Below are 18194 nucleotides of genomic sequence, written 5' to 3'. Positions count from 1 at the left end.
GACTCTGCTGGGACGCCCTCTAGGTGTTTGTACTTCCTGCTCATTTCTTTCATGTTCAGCGATTGATGGAAGAGATCCAGTTTTTTTACCGTATGAACCTCTTGTAGTCGATATTTTTGTGAGTGGCTACTAGTACCCGATATTTCTAGCGTTATGTTTTGTGAATTCAATTCTGTTCTAGTTTGATTACTAGTCCAACGTAGACATAACGACTGAGTTTTGCCCTTTGTTCCAAGTTCAGAGGCAAGTGCTGAATCAATCAGCGTTACTGACGAACCGTCATCTAAAAATGCGTAAGTTGACACCTTTGATTGGGGGCCATACAGTACGACAGGGATCACGCGAAACAATGTATGGTTGTGGCTGTTATGATGCATGTTGGCATAGGAAGTAGAAGGAGCATTCAACGTATGTTGAACCTCCGATGCTACAGCGACATTCCGTTCGAAATTGTGCAACAGGGCATGATGCTTGGAGGTGCACTCATTCTCCCCACAAAGTTTTTGTGATCTACACGGAGCTCTGTGTTTTCGTAGGCATCTTTTGCAAAGTTTTAGCTCGTTGACAACAGACCAGCGAGCTTTATAGCTAAAATCTTTGAAACGTTTGCATTTCTCGACGTTCGGACAATCACCTTTGCAGATTTTGCAAAGTTTCTCTGAGAACTGACTTTCAAAAAATTGAGTCGGGGAGTTACCTTCAGACTCAGAGTGTGCATTTAGGAACGCGGGAGATTGTCTATGTTTAATATTGTGTGGTGCATTTGATGGAGATCTAGCAATTGGTGAAACTGTCTCGGCGAGGTCATATAGCCAGTCAGCAAAGGTCAAGAGTGTGGTGTGAGTGATTGTACGCCTATATCTGAGCCAATCTACTTGGTAGGTAGTTGGAAGTTTATCAACCAGTTCTCGCAAAAGGGAAACATCATAAGTGTATTCATCTAAATCACACGCTTCAATTGTTGCGCATAGATTTTTAACAGAAAGAGCAAATTCAACCATTGTATCAAGCCGATTTTGTAGAGGAGATGGAGAATTCCGAATTTTTGAAACCATGTTCAAAATAATTACTTCGGGATTTCCATACAGCATTTTAAGTGTGGAGATGATGGTGGGTACATTGGCGGGATGCATTAGCATACACCGAACTGCTTCATGCGCTTTACCTCGTAGACATTGTTGAAGTCTTATGAGATTTTCGTCCTGCGTATATCCACACATTTGAGTAGTGGTGCTGAATGTAGAAATAAACAAAGGCCACTCTTCTGGAATTCCACTGAAACCGGGTAGCTCACGAGAAGCTGCTTGGCGAGCGGCTACTTGGCTGCTGGAGAGATCATGGTGATTGTAGGAATTTCTCTGAGACATTTGGGTATCCACCTTCTGCGGAGTAGACCGATGTGGTGGGATAAAGGGGCCAGCGCTAATGGGTTGCATAGTCGGATAATTCGTTTGATCGCGATTGTTAGGGACTGAACTTGTTGGACGTGGCTGTTTGCAATCCAGTCTTTGAACAACAGCGAGCTGAGAAACATTTTCATCATCTGGTTGTCTCTGGACATCATACGACTTCAACTGTTCCGGCTTTCCTGATTCGTCTAACCACTGTGCTACCTTATCAGTATTCGATACATCTGTTCCATCGGCGGATACCTGAGACGAGTTGCTAGCCATCTCTAAGAGCAAATCGAATCGTTTGTTAAGATTGTCCATCTTACGCCTATGCTCTTCTTCTTCCAATCGTTGGACTTCTTCCAATCTTTGCAGTTCCAAATTAGCTCGACGATGAACTGAAGATTTTGTTGAACTGGGGGCTCGTTGTTGAGGTCGTTGTCCTATAGGAACTTCGCAAATTTGATTACAGGGACCGCTGAGTGGTATTTGTGCAGAGGCAGCAGATCGTTTAGGAATAGTTCCGGTAACAGAAGATTTGGCATTATTAGGAATCAACGATTTGGGATTTGCGCTTTTCGATTCTATTAGAGCACAACTTTCTGAACTAACTAGAGTGTTTGAGCTTTCCACAACACGGCAGGGCGACTGATTAACCGAAAAAGAAGCGATGGGGGGAACGACTGTTTCTGATATTTTGGACATGGGTGCATTTATGGGGGAAAATTTTTTGGATGATTCAATTTCTCTCGTGGTAAGTGGAGGATAAGATGTACCGATTGCATCTGAGGGGGTATTCATGGTGACACCTTTTAAATTGGCTTGGGTTTTGGGCAATGATACATTTTTTGGAACATGAATGACACTTACATTATCTCCTTTGCATGCAGCACACCTCCACGGTTGATTATCTACCTCCTGTGTTACTTCCCCACAATGGTAATGATACATAGATTCGCAGGATTCACATTGTATCATTTGGTCGGTGTCTTCATTGGAGCAAGCCTTACAGTGATTGTTGGCTTTTGGAACGATCTTCTTAGAGGCCACTCCGTTCTTAAGGGTGGTTGTCGATTTAGTAGTCCTACGCATCTTGGACGAATTAAACAAATAATTTAATGTGGAGTTTCCGGGAAGCAACAATTCCAATTGTTTAATACGTTTAAGACTGTATTAAATTATTTCTGTAATTTACAAAATTTTAGTTTGTTTTCTCTCTAGCTATAATATAGAATGCTTACGTTTAATGCTTATTTGATGAAACTCCTCCTTATATAGTTCGACTTCAATCTCTGGTGCAATCGTTCTAACCTCCAAATTCAAAACTACCTCTGCCTCAGACTTACGTTGGAAATCCTGAACCTGTTGTGATTATATCACTGTAAAGTAATTTTTATACACTTATATTCATTTTCAGCAGATCACCTAATCACCGACGGTCATTCCAGATTAATATCGGAACCTTCTATCTACTTTCTCGTGCTTTAGGAACTACTGTAATTTTGATAATTTTGTAAAAAGAGTTTCACATAACAATGTTCATCTTCTCAACTTACGGTAACGAATTAACTTTCTCGTAACGGGAAAATATATTTTAGAATAAAGTGAAATATGGTTTCGCAATTTATATGACTGCGTTCAACTTTTACTCTTCATTCCTAGCTTAGAAATGGCGCTAAATTTCTAATCTTCATACCTAGCTTTTATAATTATTATTATTATTCTACGGGTTGTATTTTCGAACATCATTGATGCCGGTTTACCGAAATGTCACAGGCCTGCTGTTGAGTTTCGCTGAGATGAGACGTGTCGACTACCTGTCGTGACAGAGCTAATTTAGCTACTAAACCTTTGTGCCAAACACTGTCAAAAGCTTTTTCAATATCAAGTTGAATAACCTTCAGATTTGCTAGCGTTAATCATATTAGTTACACTCAAAAGTTGATGTGTAGTAGAATGTCCATGACGAAAACCAAATTGTTCATCAGGGAAAATAGAATTCTGATTAATGTGAATCATCATTCTATTCAAAATAACTCTCTCAAATAGTTTACTTAAAGAAGGAAGCAAACTAATTGGTCGATAACTTGAAGGCTCTGAAGCACTTTTTCCAGGTTTCAAAATTGGAGTTACTTTGGCATTTTTCCATTTATTGGGAAAATAAGCCAAGTGAAAACATTTATTGAAGATTTTAACTAAAAAATTTAAAGTGCTTTCAGGCAACTTTTTAATAAGAATATAGAAAATCCCATCTTCCCCCGGGGCTTTCATATTTTTAAATTTTTTGAAAATCAATTTAAGTTCATCAATATTTGTCTCACAAGAACTTTCAAACACAATTTGCTTAGAAAGAATATCATCAAATTCTAGGGAAATTTGAGCATCAATTGGACTTACAACGTTTAAATTAAAATCATGAGCAGACTCAAATTGTTGGGCTAATTTTTGAGCTTTTTCTGAATTAGTTAAAAGAAGTTTATCCCCATCTTTCAAAGTAGGAATTGGCTTCTGGGGCTTTTTTAGAATTTTAGTTAATTTCCAAAATGGCTTTGAGTAGGGTTTTATGTCCTCTACTGCTTTAGCAAAATTATCATTACGAATGAAATTTAAACGACGTTTGATCTCTTTTTGAAGGTCGCAATAAATTAATTTCAAATAAGGATCCCTAGTTCGTTGAAATTGGCGTCGACGAATGTTTTTCAGACGTTTCAAAAACTGAAGATCATCATCAATTAAAGGTTGATTAAATTTATGTTTAACTTTAGGTATTGAAGCGGCTCTAGCATTGACTATTGAAGTTGTCAAATTTTCTACAGCCAAATCAATATCTTCTATTGAATTCAATGGAACGTTTACATCTAAATTACGTTCAATAAAATTCATATATCGCTCCCAGTTAGCCTTTTGAAAATTAAAAGTTGATTTTAAAGGGTTTTCAATGGGACTTTGGGATAAAGAAAATGTTACTGGAAGGTGGTCTGAATCGAGGTCCGCATGAGTAACTAATTGACTACAATGCTCGCCTAAATCCGTTAGAACCAAATCAATTGTGGAGGGATTTCTATTTGAAGAAAAACAAGTATGCCCATTGGGATATTCAACAGTGTAATAACATGCAGAGCAGTCATTAAACAAAATTTTCCCATTTGAATTTGATGAAATATTATTCCAAGATCGGTGTTTTGCATTAAAGTCACCAATAATAAAAAATTTAGATTTATTTCTGGTGAGTTTTTGTAAATCTCCCTTCAAAAAATTTTTCTGTTCACCGCTACATTGAAAAGGCAAATATGCGGCAACAATTATAATTTTCCCCATAGAAGTTTCTAATTCAATTCCAATTGTTTCTAAGACTTTTGTATTGAAAGAAGGAAGAAGTCTAAATTTGAGACGACTATTGATGACAATAGCTACACCCCCACCTTGTCGATCAAGTCGATCATTTCGTAAAATTTTAAAGAAAGCATTGCTTTTCAAGTTATTGTCTGGCTTTAAAAAAGTTTCAGTGATGGCAGCAATATGTATGTTTTGAGTTTTCAAAAATAAAAAGAACTCGTCTTGGTTAGCCAGCAAAGATCTAGCGTTCCAATTCATAATATTTAAACATCTATGTATTTGGATCCATGAGGGAATCGTAAAGTCATAATAATTTTGTTAGCATAATTAAAAGAAGTTTGGAAAGCTTCAAACATTGAATTTGCTTTCAACATAAGTTGCATCATTTCCATTAAATTTTGATGCAAAAATTTTAATTTTTCCTCAGTAATCTCACCCAAATCAACAAAATTGTTAGAATCAGAAGAGGAAGGAGAAGAAAAAGTATTTGAATTTCGGGGATTTTCCCAAGCCTTCGCATGAACGTTGAGACTTGGTTTTTTCCCATTTTTAATTAGTTAAACCTGAAGAGGGCAACCCATTTTCAACCACCTCTGAGAACGATAAACAACGAGTCTGTGGCGCAGAATCAGCCCAGGTAACATTAAAATCACTTCGGGTATTACCCAGCCGTAATTCCAATGTAGGCCGAGGCTGACTGCGAACAGGCAGGTTGTTTGCCGGTCTGACGTGTGTAGACGAAAAAGAGGAAGGAGGAGAAGAAACTTTTCTGGAAACTTTGGGGTTTTTCCTAGAAGCAACAATTTTTGCCCTAACGGGACAGTCTAGAGAATTCGAGGAATGATTACCTGCGCAATTCGCACACTTAAAAAAATCTGTTTTTGGCTTATCACCACCAAAAAGGCATTTAGATTTTTCATGATCGAATGAGCCGCAAAACATGCATCTGGCATTCATTCTAAAATTTTTAGTGCCATGACAAAAAGCTTGACAACGACGACATTGCGTAATATTTTGTAAAAAATTGGTATGGGATTTACGAAAAGGTTCAAATTTTACTCGACAATGAAACATAAGACGAGCCTTTTCCAAAATTTTTAAATTATTAACCTGATCCTTTTTAAAATGGATCAAATAAAGTTCAGGAGCAAAACCAACACTACTGGTATTATTCGTGTTGATTCTTTTCCTCATTTGAATTACTTGAATTGGAGAAAAACCTAACAAAGAATTTAATTCATTTGTGATCTCATCCGGTGTCTGATCGCCGGTGAGACCACGAAGTACAACTTTAAAAGGACGATCACCTCTAGTGTCGTACGTAAAAAATTGGTGTTTTTTATTATTCAAATAATTTAAAATTTTTTGAAAATCATTAAAAGATTCCGCCAATATACGAGCAGTTCCCCTTCGACCGATCTGAAAAGAAATCTTCACATCCTTGACGGAAGTGACGATTTCTTTTCGAAAGGCATTGAAGTCAGGAATCGTGACCGTTATTGGTGGAATCTTTTCGTTTTTAAGAGTATAAGAAGAAGAAGAAGGTTTCTTAGTACTCTTATCAGAATTAAATATGAATATTTCCTCATCACCGATGTTATGAAGGACATCGAATGAATTGGAAATTTCAACTTTTTTGGCAGATGGCCCTGGATTAGGTTCAGCAATCCGTTTTCTTCCGGCCCTTGAGCCGGCCGAAGACTTCCCCATGCTGGAAAGAAAAGAGAAAATATGAATAAAAGAAAATGAAAATAATTTTAGCACTGAAAAGTGCTGATTGAAATACAGGTAAGGAAAAAATAAATAATGTAAAATGTTCCTGCAGGTACACAGCAACGATACGATGCTCCGGCGTACGTGTTGACGGCTCAACGGTACAGATGGAAGTGAGCACCAATTGTAGTAATTTTTGGTTCTGTTGGAATTAAATTTTAACATTTTGTCCGTCAAAAGTCCGTTTTTAAAGAAAAATTATAAGGTTGCTACATACATTTAGGGGTAAAAACTATTAAAAAAAATCTACTAGCTGAAATCATAAAAATTTGATGTTTGGGTGGATGTAATTTTAAAATTAACTAATTTGTTATGCAACCCTGCTGTTGCATGATGCCTCGTTTGATGATAACTTGGAATTCTATATTCTGAATTCAAAATCACAATGATTAGACTTCTGGAACAAAATTTAGTATAATGCTGAAAACTCTGCACCAAGTACTCCAATAAAAACCAAGTTTTACGTGAAGAATAAAAATTCCTACAAGAAAAAAGTTGAGATAATTGTAGAAAGAAATCAATTTCAGATCCTTTTAGTTGTAAATTTTCTCAAGAGACAGTAACAAAACATCTTAGCAACTTGTAACTAATCCAGCAAATTTATCAAAATTCCATACAAACCCTAACAATTTTCCAGCTTAATTTTCTCTCCCCCCTTTAAGTTCCATTTTTCCATTCGGTCTTCGATTAGGTCAACTAGCCTGGATGCAAACCTTACCAAGTGCTCGAAGCCGTTTTCGAGCAGGTTCGAGTCAATGCTGCACGAACCACGATCCTGCTGCGCGAATTCTGAAATTGAACAGGCAGGCAAACTCAAGAAAACACCGCGGAATTTGTATCGTGTCGTGTTTCTCGACTAGCTTCGCCAAGTATATAGGGTAAATTCCCTCTGTCTGACCTTTTATTGCTTAAAATAAAATAGGAATTTAAAGTCGATTCCCAGAGAACTTTCAAACAAAGGCAAAAGTTCACAGTCGAAGTAAAGAAACCCATAAGGCCTACCAAGACAAACAAGTTTAACATTCAGCTTTACTAAAAATTTAAAAAATAAAATAAGGCGATTTCTTAAACTACTAAGCAATAAATACACGAGTTTTTATTATTCCTTCAATGTGTTTTATTTCTATCAATTTTGCCATACTTCTCGAATTCTCCAATATATGTACACATATAATAACATATTTCATTTTGTTGTTCTTACTGTTCTGTTTCTGTTTTTTTCTGTTTTAATTGTCCTCTGCCTACGGTATGTTCATTCCCAATCGACAAACTCAGTCGGAACCAAACTGAAACTTGTTGTCATACCTAATTAATTAATTAAATTTAAAAACTAGACATGAAATTAGTGTTTTTGTCCATTTTTTTCGTCCACGTATGGAGAGATGTGCAGACGGACCGGTAAAAACTAACATTCGAAGACCAAATTAAACTAGCTCACACACGCGCGCTCATATAATTATCGTTATTTTTTTCTGCTGTTGGGTGGGGAAAAAGATGCTACGCTGAGGAGAGAATTTCTACACTTTAATAGTTTTTTTCATCAGCAGCGTGCCTTCCAACGTTCTAATCACTTTACAAAACTACTTTTTTTTCGCAGAGACACGTGGACAATTTAAATCTTTACATGTTAATTTTGGATTCCTTATTTTAGTTTTCTGTCGCCATGAACGATTGTTGTTGAAATGGGGAAAAAGGGATTCTATTTTTTCGTTATTTGTTAGGTGATAGATTAGAAGACGAACATTCTGTATTAATCCATGTGTTATACACTTTCTCAACTACTTGCTCACAGTACAACGACAAGTTCCTAAGTTAGATCTAGTATATTGTTCTGGCGTTATTCACACTACTTTGGACACAATCGTCGATAGGATATCGATCAGTTGAGTTGAGTTTGCTTTCCATTTGCATTTGATTGTTGGTTTCGGAGAAAAAAAGCTAAGATTTTGTTCTGAGCAATCCAAATTCATTATTTTACAAAATTATCTCATGAAAAAAAGAGGTACGACAGTATGGAGAGAGCAAGAGAACATGGCATGGTATCCGATGTGATGGATCAATCAGGTAAACACAATATGACACGGAACATAAAATGCTACGAATGAAATCAGACACGCGTGGTTAATTCGTCTTGTGAGATTGTGTTCAGATATCACTTTCTTTCTGCATTGAGAAAATTACACCGCAGTTAGATTTTTTATTTTATGATTTGTGTTTTTACTATTACTTTACTTATTTATTCACATTTTTCGCTTTTTTATATAAATAGATCCACGCCCTTTTGCGCGGTTCAGCATTTCATTTTGTTCTTGTTTGTAAAAACGTCCTTGCACTTAAAGGTAAAAAAGCGTAACTTAATACTAATTTATTATGTACAAATCAGTGTCATTGTTTTCACTCCATCTTTTCTTTTCCTTACAAGGGAACAAATTTCCAATGGCTGTTAGTTTTTGTTGGTTTTTTTAATTCTTCATCAATTTGGAAGATGAGATTTCGATTTAGTACAGATCGCGCAAACGTTTGTATCTCAAAGTTTGTGTGCTTTTTTCTACAACTTTTCTCAGGAGGGAAAGAAAGCCCATACGCAATAAAAATATACACTACAGTCGCTTACATGACATTTGTGTTGCTCATCATCGTGTTAAATGTTGTTTTCTATGTAATTTGAAAATTTCCTTTACCAAGCGCACAGTTTCAAGGAGTGGTTGGTAGGTTTTCTTAGATAATTTTTATCAAGTCTGGGTTATCAGATAATATCTAAATTTGATTCAATTTAGCAACTTTTTCAAGGACTGCTAACGTTTAATAGATAGTGAGACTTTAAATAAGTTATCTTTTGTTTACTTGTAAAACAGTCTATTTTTTGCGTGAATACATTTAAGTTGATGTTTAGATTTACGATTTCTATGATATTTTCTTCGTTTGGTTTAACGATTAATTTTGATCTTACTCCAAAACATTGCCCAAACTATCCAAATGTTTCTCTACGCAGTTTGAAATGTTCGATTAATTTTCCTGCCTTCAACTTGTTTCTCGTTATCGAAAAATACTGGCGTAAAATTATTCGTTCTGGGGTTTGAAAATATTTCAAAAATTAGAACGAACAGAAATAAATTAAATAAAAATACTGTGACGGCATGTTCCTCACATTAGTTAGTTCTGGTTAAAAGAAATTCGTTTCCCGCTATGCGAGAAAATAATCTAAAGCGAAATCAAGAACAACCTAAAAACTATTAACACACATACACTCGAGGGTTTTCACCGTTTACTGCCGTCCTTCTTCCTGCTGTACGTCTCCATCGGCATGAGTCGCTCCAGCTCCATCTGTCCCGTCCAATTGCAGAATTTCTGCACCAATTTGTTCATCCATATTTTCCTCTACTGTTTCTGCAATCGTCGCCGATAATCGATGAACAGGCTCTTCTTCTCCAATGCCAGCTTCTTCCAGTGATACTACATCTGCAGCGCTTTCGCATCCCCCATCTCCGGTAGACGCTAACTGCTGACATCAAGATGAGGATCCGGAGTGTTGTTGATCCTGCATTGATGATGGTTGCTGTTGTTGTGGTTGTTGCGTAGCCGGCTTCTCGGTCAGTTCGGCCCAACGCCGCTCCAAATACTGGCGCATTCCATGACCGGCTGTTCCCACTGGCGAATCGTCCTCGTTGAACATTTCACAGTTGTCAAAGATGAGCCGGACGTCGTTCAGGAAGTCCTCCCGTGATTTGTAACTATTGAAGAATGGAAATAAAAGAATTGTTGAAATAAAAGAATAAATATTTATGAAGTTTAAGCAAACTTACACCAAATCCTGCAGGCGCTTTTTGATCGTCGACAAATCCATCGGATACTTGATGACCTTCCTGTACGTGGGGAACTGTTTGGTGTTCACTGGCAAAAGAAACGGCCAAGAATGCTCGTGCACCTACGAATACAAAAGAAAGATGGTTTTTGAACCATTTAACAACAATAAACTGGGGCAGCAGCAAATACCTCCATCTCCTCCAACACGGTCTTGCACGGGGCCAACTCCTTCATTAGTTTCTTGTTAGCCTTCTTCTCCTTCTTGGCTTGTTCCTTTGCCTCGTCACGTTCTTTGCGATCCTTTTTTGCCGACTTGTGCGAACCGCTGCTGCTACTGCTATGGGACTGTTGCTGCTGCTGCAGCATTGGTTCATCGGAAGATTCCGGAACCAGGCCTCGGTCCGACTCGTAACCGACCGGTGAATAGGAATTATTTTCCGAAGCTAGTCGCTGCCCGCTAGTATCGTATTGAGATTCGTCCACGCTACCCATGGAGGCATTGAGGCTACTGTTCTCCATGCTGCTACTATTGTCGTTCGGTTGCTGACCAGCTACAGTGCCATGAGATTCACTATCGTTGACCGTCTGACTTTGTTGTTGCTGCTGCTGAGGGTAGAACTGGTGCAGCTGATGTTGCTGCTGGGATTGATAGTATTGTTGTGGGTCGAAGTTGTTCGAACCACCAGCAGTACTAGCGGCGGTGGCCAGTGGCGGTAATGGCAGTTGGAAGCTGTTGAGTACGCTGGACACTGCCGTTCCCTCCAGATTAGCGTACTGATGCGCTGGAAATGCTATTGTTTGCGGCTGTTGTTGTTGCTGCTGCTGATGGTGCTGTTGATGGGCTGTTGAAAAATCTTGAGACTGCGATGGCGTCGCGAGACATTGGCCGGAACCGGTGCCACCAGTAGACGACGGCTCTTCATTGGTCGTGGACGCTACTGAATTTGCTGGACTGTATTAATGGGTTTCCTTTTTTAATGCAATTCGTTCTTCTAGTTGTGGGGGTGGGGAGAAATGAGACATTTCAAACAATGATAGCTACCTGAGCGCCGGAGCGACGACGGAATTCACCGCCAGATGGGGACTACTGTTGTTGTTGATGCTGCAGTGTTGCAGCTGTGGGGGATGACCTGGCAGGGGCGTTCCACCGGGTGAAGACAGAGTCGAGGGTATTGGCGTAACCGGTGGGATTTCCTCGTGGGACGAATTCAATGAGTGGTTGGCAGATTGATTACTAAGCGTGGACGTGTTTAGTCCAGCCGATGACGTGTTGTGGCCTTGCTTCTCTTTCTCCTTGGGAGGCTTTCGCTGGGGCTTCTTTTTGGGTGGGGCCTTCGAAGCGCAGTTTGTGCAATACCACTTACCACGAGGATACTGTAATGAATAAAGCTGATAAGCTGACTGCATCCGACTCACTAAATATCGACTTACTTTAAGCATTGGTGGAATATAACAGTCCTGATGGTATGCCCTTGGGCATAGCTCACAGTAAACCATCTTTCCTAGAGGCGGAGGTCTCATGCCACCACAAACTATGCACTTTCTATCACCGGTTGCTTTATTCTTACACTCGTAGCAGTACCTGGAAACGACAAAGAATTCAACATGAAAAAAGCATTCCCCAAGATTCACTATCGCCCAACTCACCAATCCCCATCGGGGATTTTGTCCATAATCGGCTTGAAGCAGTAGGTGTGATAACCTCGATCGCATCCATCGCACAGCAGTAATTTGTCCTCCTGCTCGCCCGACTGACAGAACTGGCAATTCTGCAATAAAAGTTTAGATGACGAACTTGACTTTGGACGGCTTTTCTTCAGCTTCTGCATCAGGTTGGTTTGGACCGCCAGGGCACTTGGCACACCCCCACGGGAACCACCACTTAGAGGACTACCACCGGTGCCGGTAGCAGCCTGATAGTGGAGTTTTGAAGGAGTACAACCAACGCCACCATTGGCACCGTTGTTGGTTTTGTTGTTGTATGTTAGGGTTGTTAAAGAGGAATTGGGACAAGAGATAGCGCTAGATTCCTTCTTCTTCGAACTGGATTTCTTGTTCGATTTGGGCGTGGTAGGTTCCGGTGGAACGGATCCCACAAGCGTCTGAATTTGGTTTATTATTAGTTCAACAGTGAGACAGATCACCGTGAATAGAAAGATACGTTTCGTTTTTGTGGTTTTTTGTTTGAGTTTGATGGCAGTCATTACAAGTTATTTGCGTTAAATCGATAAATAAAGCCGAAAAGAAAAGAACAAACAGAAAAGAAACAACAACGTTAAAAAAGATTCGTTAACAAAAGTTAGACTAAGTAAGAACAAAAAATATCATGCAACTATCGCCTAAACTATGATCGGTAGAACTTTAAAAAATCTTTTTTGGGATTGCAACACAATCAAAACACTACCGAAATATCAAAGGTTTTTTATTTTAAAGTTCTAGACATGAAAATTTAAACTTGAGATTATTTCAATAAGTAAGAGAAAGAATTAGAAAACTTTTCAAAAAAGTTTAAAAATGCTCGAGTGTTAAAATTTGATTAAAAAAACAAATGTAATATTTACTAACAGAGAGTTGACAATCGAAATGACTTCGTTATACCTATTAGTTTTTAACTTTAAATAAACTCGAGCTGTCTCGGAACATCTATTAAATTATCTACTTATACTAGTGCTACGAGCTTCATTTTGTTAATCACACGTTTTTAAGTATGTTTTTAATCACGGTTCAATCAATAGCAACCAATTCGAAGAAGAAGCGCAACCGGGCGTTTTATGAAAGACAAATGAACAAAGTTGTGAAGCAAGAAATTTGCGAAAGACTCACGAAATGTATGGTCGAGATTCTACCAAACCGAAAAGAGCGGTGAACATTTTTTGAAGGATGATTTAATTTAGTAACTATTTTATTATATGTGTTGATCTAATAACATTATCGTGATGTAAACTGGTAAAATTATTTAAAGCCTTGCCATCACTAGGCTATTTTGATTGCTGGAAACCTGTTTCTTTGTCTGTTATTGTTGCTGTTGGAAACTTGAGTTGTAGAGTGGTAGTATCAATGTCTTTCGAGACTGTGGCCTCAGCAATCAAGATAGCCTATTGGCTTAATAAAGTCTTAATTCTTAATAAAATGCTATTACCACCAAATGGCAAAATCCGACCATACACAAGATAACACATTCAGTCGCAGACAACACTGAATTAGTCAAATGATGTCCAAATGAATATTATATTGATCAACCTTCGCAAAGGCACCCTTTTCAAGTATATGCTCAATAACCTTTAACAGGCATAGAATAAGATCCAGTTTTCAGTTTTTTGTTGTTTCTTATAATACCGGCTGGTGTGCACATTAGATTAAAGTTTCGAAGGAAAAAGTTTTGTATCGAAAAGGGAAGCAAACCACACACACACGCTAGATTTTATTCTACATTGAAACTGTTAGAACTTACCGCCTTCATGATGCTTTTGTCCCAGGCGATGCACGATTCCAGCACATATAGAGCCATTGATAACTGAGCAGTCGTGACTGACCGTTCTACAGCGTCACGCCAAGATACAAGACCTAAAAAATCGTTTAAAATGATAATAAAATATAAGCAAAATTAGAAATATATTAACACCAAAGAAAAAACCAACCTTTAGGGATGTTTTCATCATCCGAACTGTTTGAGCAGGTTGACGTGTTACCGATTGAGTGGTGCGAATCATGATGAGCGATAGCAGCCATTTGGGCCTCCGTTGAGCTGCAAGAAAAACAATCGTTTCAAAATAACTCCTACCAACAGTGACATCCCGCGAATTAGCCAATGTTGACCGGGATTGGGTTGCCTTGTTTGCTGTTCTACTTTACTACTCACTTGATTCCCAGTGGCGGCTTGAGATAACGCCTTTCGATAGCCGCCTCTAGCCCAGAGATTCGTTCCCGCAGCATTTCGATGGTAACGTTCTCGACGATATCACTATCACTATCGCCATCCCGTTGCGGCATTTGCCAGCCCTTGATCTGCATGGAAGCCGAAGCGACTTTGTCTTCCATGGCTTCGATCTGATCGAGCAACGCTATTTCCACCCGGCGTGCGATGGCTGGATTCCATGCATTCCACGCTTCTGATTCCACCCAATCTGTCTGGGCCGTTGAAGTTTGAGGACAAGCCACCGGATAAGGAGTCATTAGATTGACACTTTCAGCCAGCGATTCTAGCAAGTTTTGTCGTAAACTTCGTTCTCGAACGCCTCGTGGGTTGAGGTATTTTAGCAACTCGTTCAATTCTTCAATTTCATTAAGCTTCCACCACCCATGACGGAGATACTTCCTTATTGGCTTGATTTCTGGTTTCTTAAGGGTGCCAAACTGTTTGATTTCTTCCATCTGCTTTTCTTCCTCGGGGGTCATTTGGAGTGGCTGGAATTGATCACATTGCACATAAGCAGTTAGATTGCTCAAAGTCAGTGTCATGTAGGCAGGAAGAGAAAACGACCCAAACTCTTCGTGTTCACCGCCTTCCTGTTTCATCTCGGATTTGATCTCGCCGAAGCTACCATCAACTGACTCCCGTTTAGGTACCAGAATCGGGAGAGAAGGTTTCAAATCGGCCAACTGTTCAGGATCCTTCTTTACCCTCTTTGATATCACCTCATACATCTCGGCGTCATCCAGCCCAGACATTGATAGTATCGACTCATTTTTCAAGTTAATTTCCACCGTTTTCTCCAAGGGAACGCTAAAGAACTGAATATTGTTACCAATATCCCATCGATTACCCTGTATTTGGCAGATTTCTTTGCACGTTATGTTCGTATACACCTGACGGGCAATCGAAGCCGGCGTAGTTCCTTTGAGGCATGGCAATGGACATTCGGTGCTGGTTAGTGGAAGCTCTTTATCCACAATCGAAAACCACCTTTCCATTGTGTAATCTTCCTTTTTCGTCTGGACTTTGACTTCCGGTATCACTCCCAATACTTCGCCATCCGGTCCGTACATGGGTTTGCCGTCTTCGCCTACGCCGGGTCCGATTTCACCGTTTTCCAGCTTTGGCTTCATATCACAGTTGCTGCCGCCGTTTGTCGTCGTTGTCGTCGTCGTCATTGCCGATTCCTGCTGTTGTTCGACACTACCGGCACCCTCAGCCGGATCCCGATTAGCACCCGTATCGCCGTCCATGGTATCATCGTCCGGAATGGTTATCGTGGGGGTTTCTTCCTGAATCAGTTCAACCTGAAAATATTGAACGTACAAATAAAAATTGAATCTCAAACTTGCCAAATACAAATATTTTAAGTCTACTTACATCCGCGTCATCTTGCTGACGATTCATGTTGATTCCTCCGATCTGGTTGTTCACTTCGACAATCTTCGTTTGGTCATGATCGTTACCCTTCTGTACCAAAATAGCGGTTGGAATAGAGTCCTCGATGTCCATCAGATGATCGTCATCACGCTTTTGTTTAGCTGCACCCAACTGAATGGGCACCGGAACTGGTGGTTGTTGTGGTTGAACGGTGGCTGCAGCTGCAGCGGTCGCAGGTGGAACTGGTGGTGGCTGCGGATCAGTCGCAACCTTCGCCGCTTCTGCCGGTGCAGCCTGCGGTTCGGCTTCTGACTGGGAATCGGTTCTCGTTTCATCACAGTTTGAAAAACTCGTTCGTGAGTTGTCCTCTTCTTGAACATCCTGCGATTCACTATCATTGGTGTTTTCCTGGTTGAAGAAATCATGTTTCTTTTTACTACGACCTGTTCGCTTTCGCTTACGTTCTTCCAACTGATGAGAGAAATCATTAGCATCTTTGTTTTCCTTGTTCTTATCCCGATCACGCTTAACAATATCGGCAATGGTCGGAATGAAACGTGGAATGTCCTCCTCGGGAGGAATAGTTTCATCCAAAGGACCACCTGCACCGAAGGATGTTTCATCGTTGACCGTAGGTTCAATTGCGTCTGCAGTTATCGCTGCTTCTTTTTCAACAGCCGGGTTCTCCTCAGCTTCCACTTGACTAGCATGAATTTCGTCCAGGCCGTTTTGGTATTTGTACACATCAAGCTGAGCGGATTCCATCGACTCGACATAAATGCCACCACATTTGGTCAGATTCCAGTACCGACGCCAGTAACGGTCTTGGCCGAAACATTTCACTCGTAGCTGGTTCAAAGCATGTTCCAGTTGCTGTTTATTTTGGAAGGATGTTTCAAGTATTTTGTCGTACTTTTTCTGTGCTTCTTCTGCCGTCAACGTTGCGTCTTCGTCTTCCTCCAGCTGAGTTCCTTCACTCTCGAGATCACTGTCATCGTTCCGTTCGCTAGGAGCGTCATGAATCATCGACTTCGAGAAGGGATTATCTAACTCTCCACCGCTATTGCTTTGTTGCTGCGAAACGTTCAAACCAGATATATCGTTGATTTCATTAGTGAAATTCATTTCTTTAGGCTTGATGGCCGTTGGTTCGTCCTGTACCGGTGTAGGAGGGGCTTTTATAGGACTTTCCTCCATAGGAGTACTGGTACCGTTATTGAGCGACATCGATTCTTGGCTAGGATTTATTGGAACTTCATCCTTGTGATTTTGTTCGGCTTCAGGAAGTTGTGCTTGTGCAGGAGCAGGATTTGTACCATCGGTGGCGGTTGCGGCACAAGAAACTGGCGCCGTTCCATCAACATTCTCTACTTCCATTCCTTCAGTCTTCTCCTCCCCTTGTTGAGCTAGTGGTTGATCTGTCGTTGTTGTGCTTTCTCCTGCAAGAGCCGCAGCTTCCTCGGCGCGTTTAGCTGCTTCTTCCGCCGCTTTCATGGACAGAGATTTTTCTAGGGCTGCCGCCTGAGCCCTTTCGTACTGTTCGAGGCGCTGTTTACGGGCCACCAACATCTTGTACTTTCGAATTTTATTATCCAACAGGTATCGTTCCTTTTTAAGCTGAGCCTGTGTATCTAGACTTCCCTCGATCTGCTTAAGCACCGCTTTGTTCATTAACAAATCGTTACACAACATAGCTAGGATTTCCGCCTTGGTTGTTGGATTAATGGCTACAAACGGTTTATCTTTCAGCTGTTCCGACAACTTATATCGCACATTCTCAGCGAGCAGTTCATAGAACTGTCGATTCTTGTCGCTAGCCGTCTTGATGTCTTCTTCTGTCGGCAGATGGTGTCTTTCCCGTTCCCTTTCCAAATTGATACCACTTTGCTGTCGAACTTCACCATGTGCGACAGCATAAAGATAAATTCGCAGAATCTCCGACACGTTCGAGTGAGTAATATCAGCCTGGCGCAACGTTTGCCCAAGCAACGTCGTATGTCTACCAGGATTGGGAATACCAGGATCTTCAATAGCGCACACCAAAAGGTGAGTCATGACCGTGAGCATTTCCTCTTCGGCTTCCACCGCATTTTCACTTGTCAAAGCCGTGTGCAACGTCTGTAGCGATGGTAACGATTCCATATCTGCTGAAATTGCACGATAAAAATCAAATAATAAAACAATAAAACAAAACAACAAAAAAGGTGATTAGAGAAACCTTTTTCCATTTCAAATTAATCAGGGAGGGTATTTACCTGTGGTTTCCATAAATCCAAGCGTTTCTCCAAAGTTGTGCAGGAACTCAAATACCATCAGCAGATCGGCGAAGCCAGTAGAGGTCAGTTGCAGTCCAGGGACACGTGGTAAATCGGGTAAATCTTCTTGATCACCGATTTCTGTGTCTTCCATCGGTTTTCTGCAAAGATGTTTCAACAAAATAAATTTTCATCTAAAAACAAAGATTTAAAATAATCACCTCAATTCCTGGAGGATGCTGGTATCTCGTTTGCGCATAATCAGCTTTTTCTCGCGTTGAATGAGCTTATCCAAAATAACCTGAAAAATTAATCATAATTTTGATTCAGCAAACAATTCAA

General features: G+C 40.0%; 1 protein-coding gene across 1 annotated transcript; it reads right to left on the bottom strand.

Moving 5' to 3' along the window:
- Positions 1 to 7593: 7593 nt before the first annotated feature.
- On the bottom strand, positions 7594 to 18152 carry LOC129748778 (uncharacterized). Its single transcript, XM_055743521.1, has 12 exons — positions 18074 to 18152; positions 17853 to 18013; positions 15598 to 17744; positions 14164 to 15524; positions 13943 to 14049; positions 13756 to 13868; positions 11952 to 12073; positions 11736 to 11886; positions 11347 to 11678; positions 10494 to 11256; positions 10304 to 10425; positions 7594 to 10231 (listed from the first exon to the last, which is right to left on the bottom strand). Exons 1-12 carry the CDS (start codon positions 18109 to 18111, stop codon positions 10009 to 10011), a joined length of 5640 nt encoding a protein of 1879 aa, XP_055599496.1. The 5' UTR covers positions 18112 to 18152; the 3' UTR covers positions 7594 to 10008.
- Between the last annotated feature and the right edge of the window lie 42 nt (positions 18153 to 18194).

This window comes from Uranotaenia lowii, chromosome 2 (assembly GCF_029784155.1).
Source record: "Uranotaenia lowii strain MFRU-FL chromosome 2, ASM2978415v1, whole genome shotgun sequence".
In the NCBI taxonomy this organism is placed as follows: domain Eukaryota; kingdom Metazoa; phylum Arthropoda; class Insecta; order Diptera; family Culicidae; genus Uranotaenia; species Uranotaenia lowii.
This window is presented reverse-complemented; position numbering and strand designations above follow the sequence as displayed.

Coding starts and splice junctions, on each gene's coding strand:
- LOC129748778 (XM_055743521.1), bottom strand. CDS start 18,111: ATGCGCAAACGAGATACCAGCATCCTCCAGGAATTGAG. Junction 18,014..18,073: donor AGCATCCTCCAGGAATTGAG/GTGATTATTTTA, acceptor ACATCTTTGCAG/AAAACCGATGGAAGACACAG. Junction 10,232..10,303: donor AAGCGCCTGCAGGATTTGGT/GTAAGTTTGCTT, acceptor ATTCTTCAATAG/TTACAAATCACGGGAGGACT.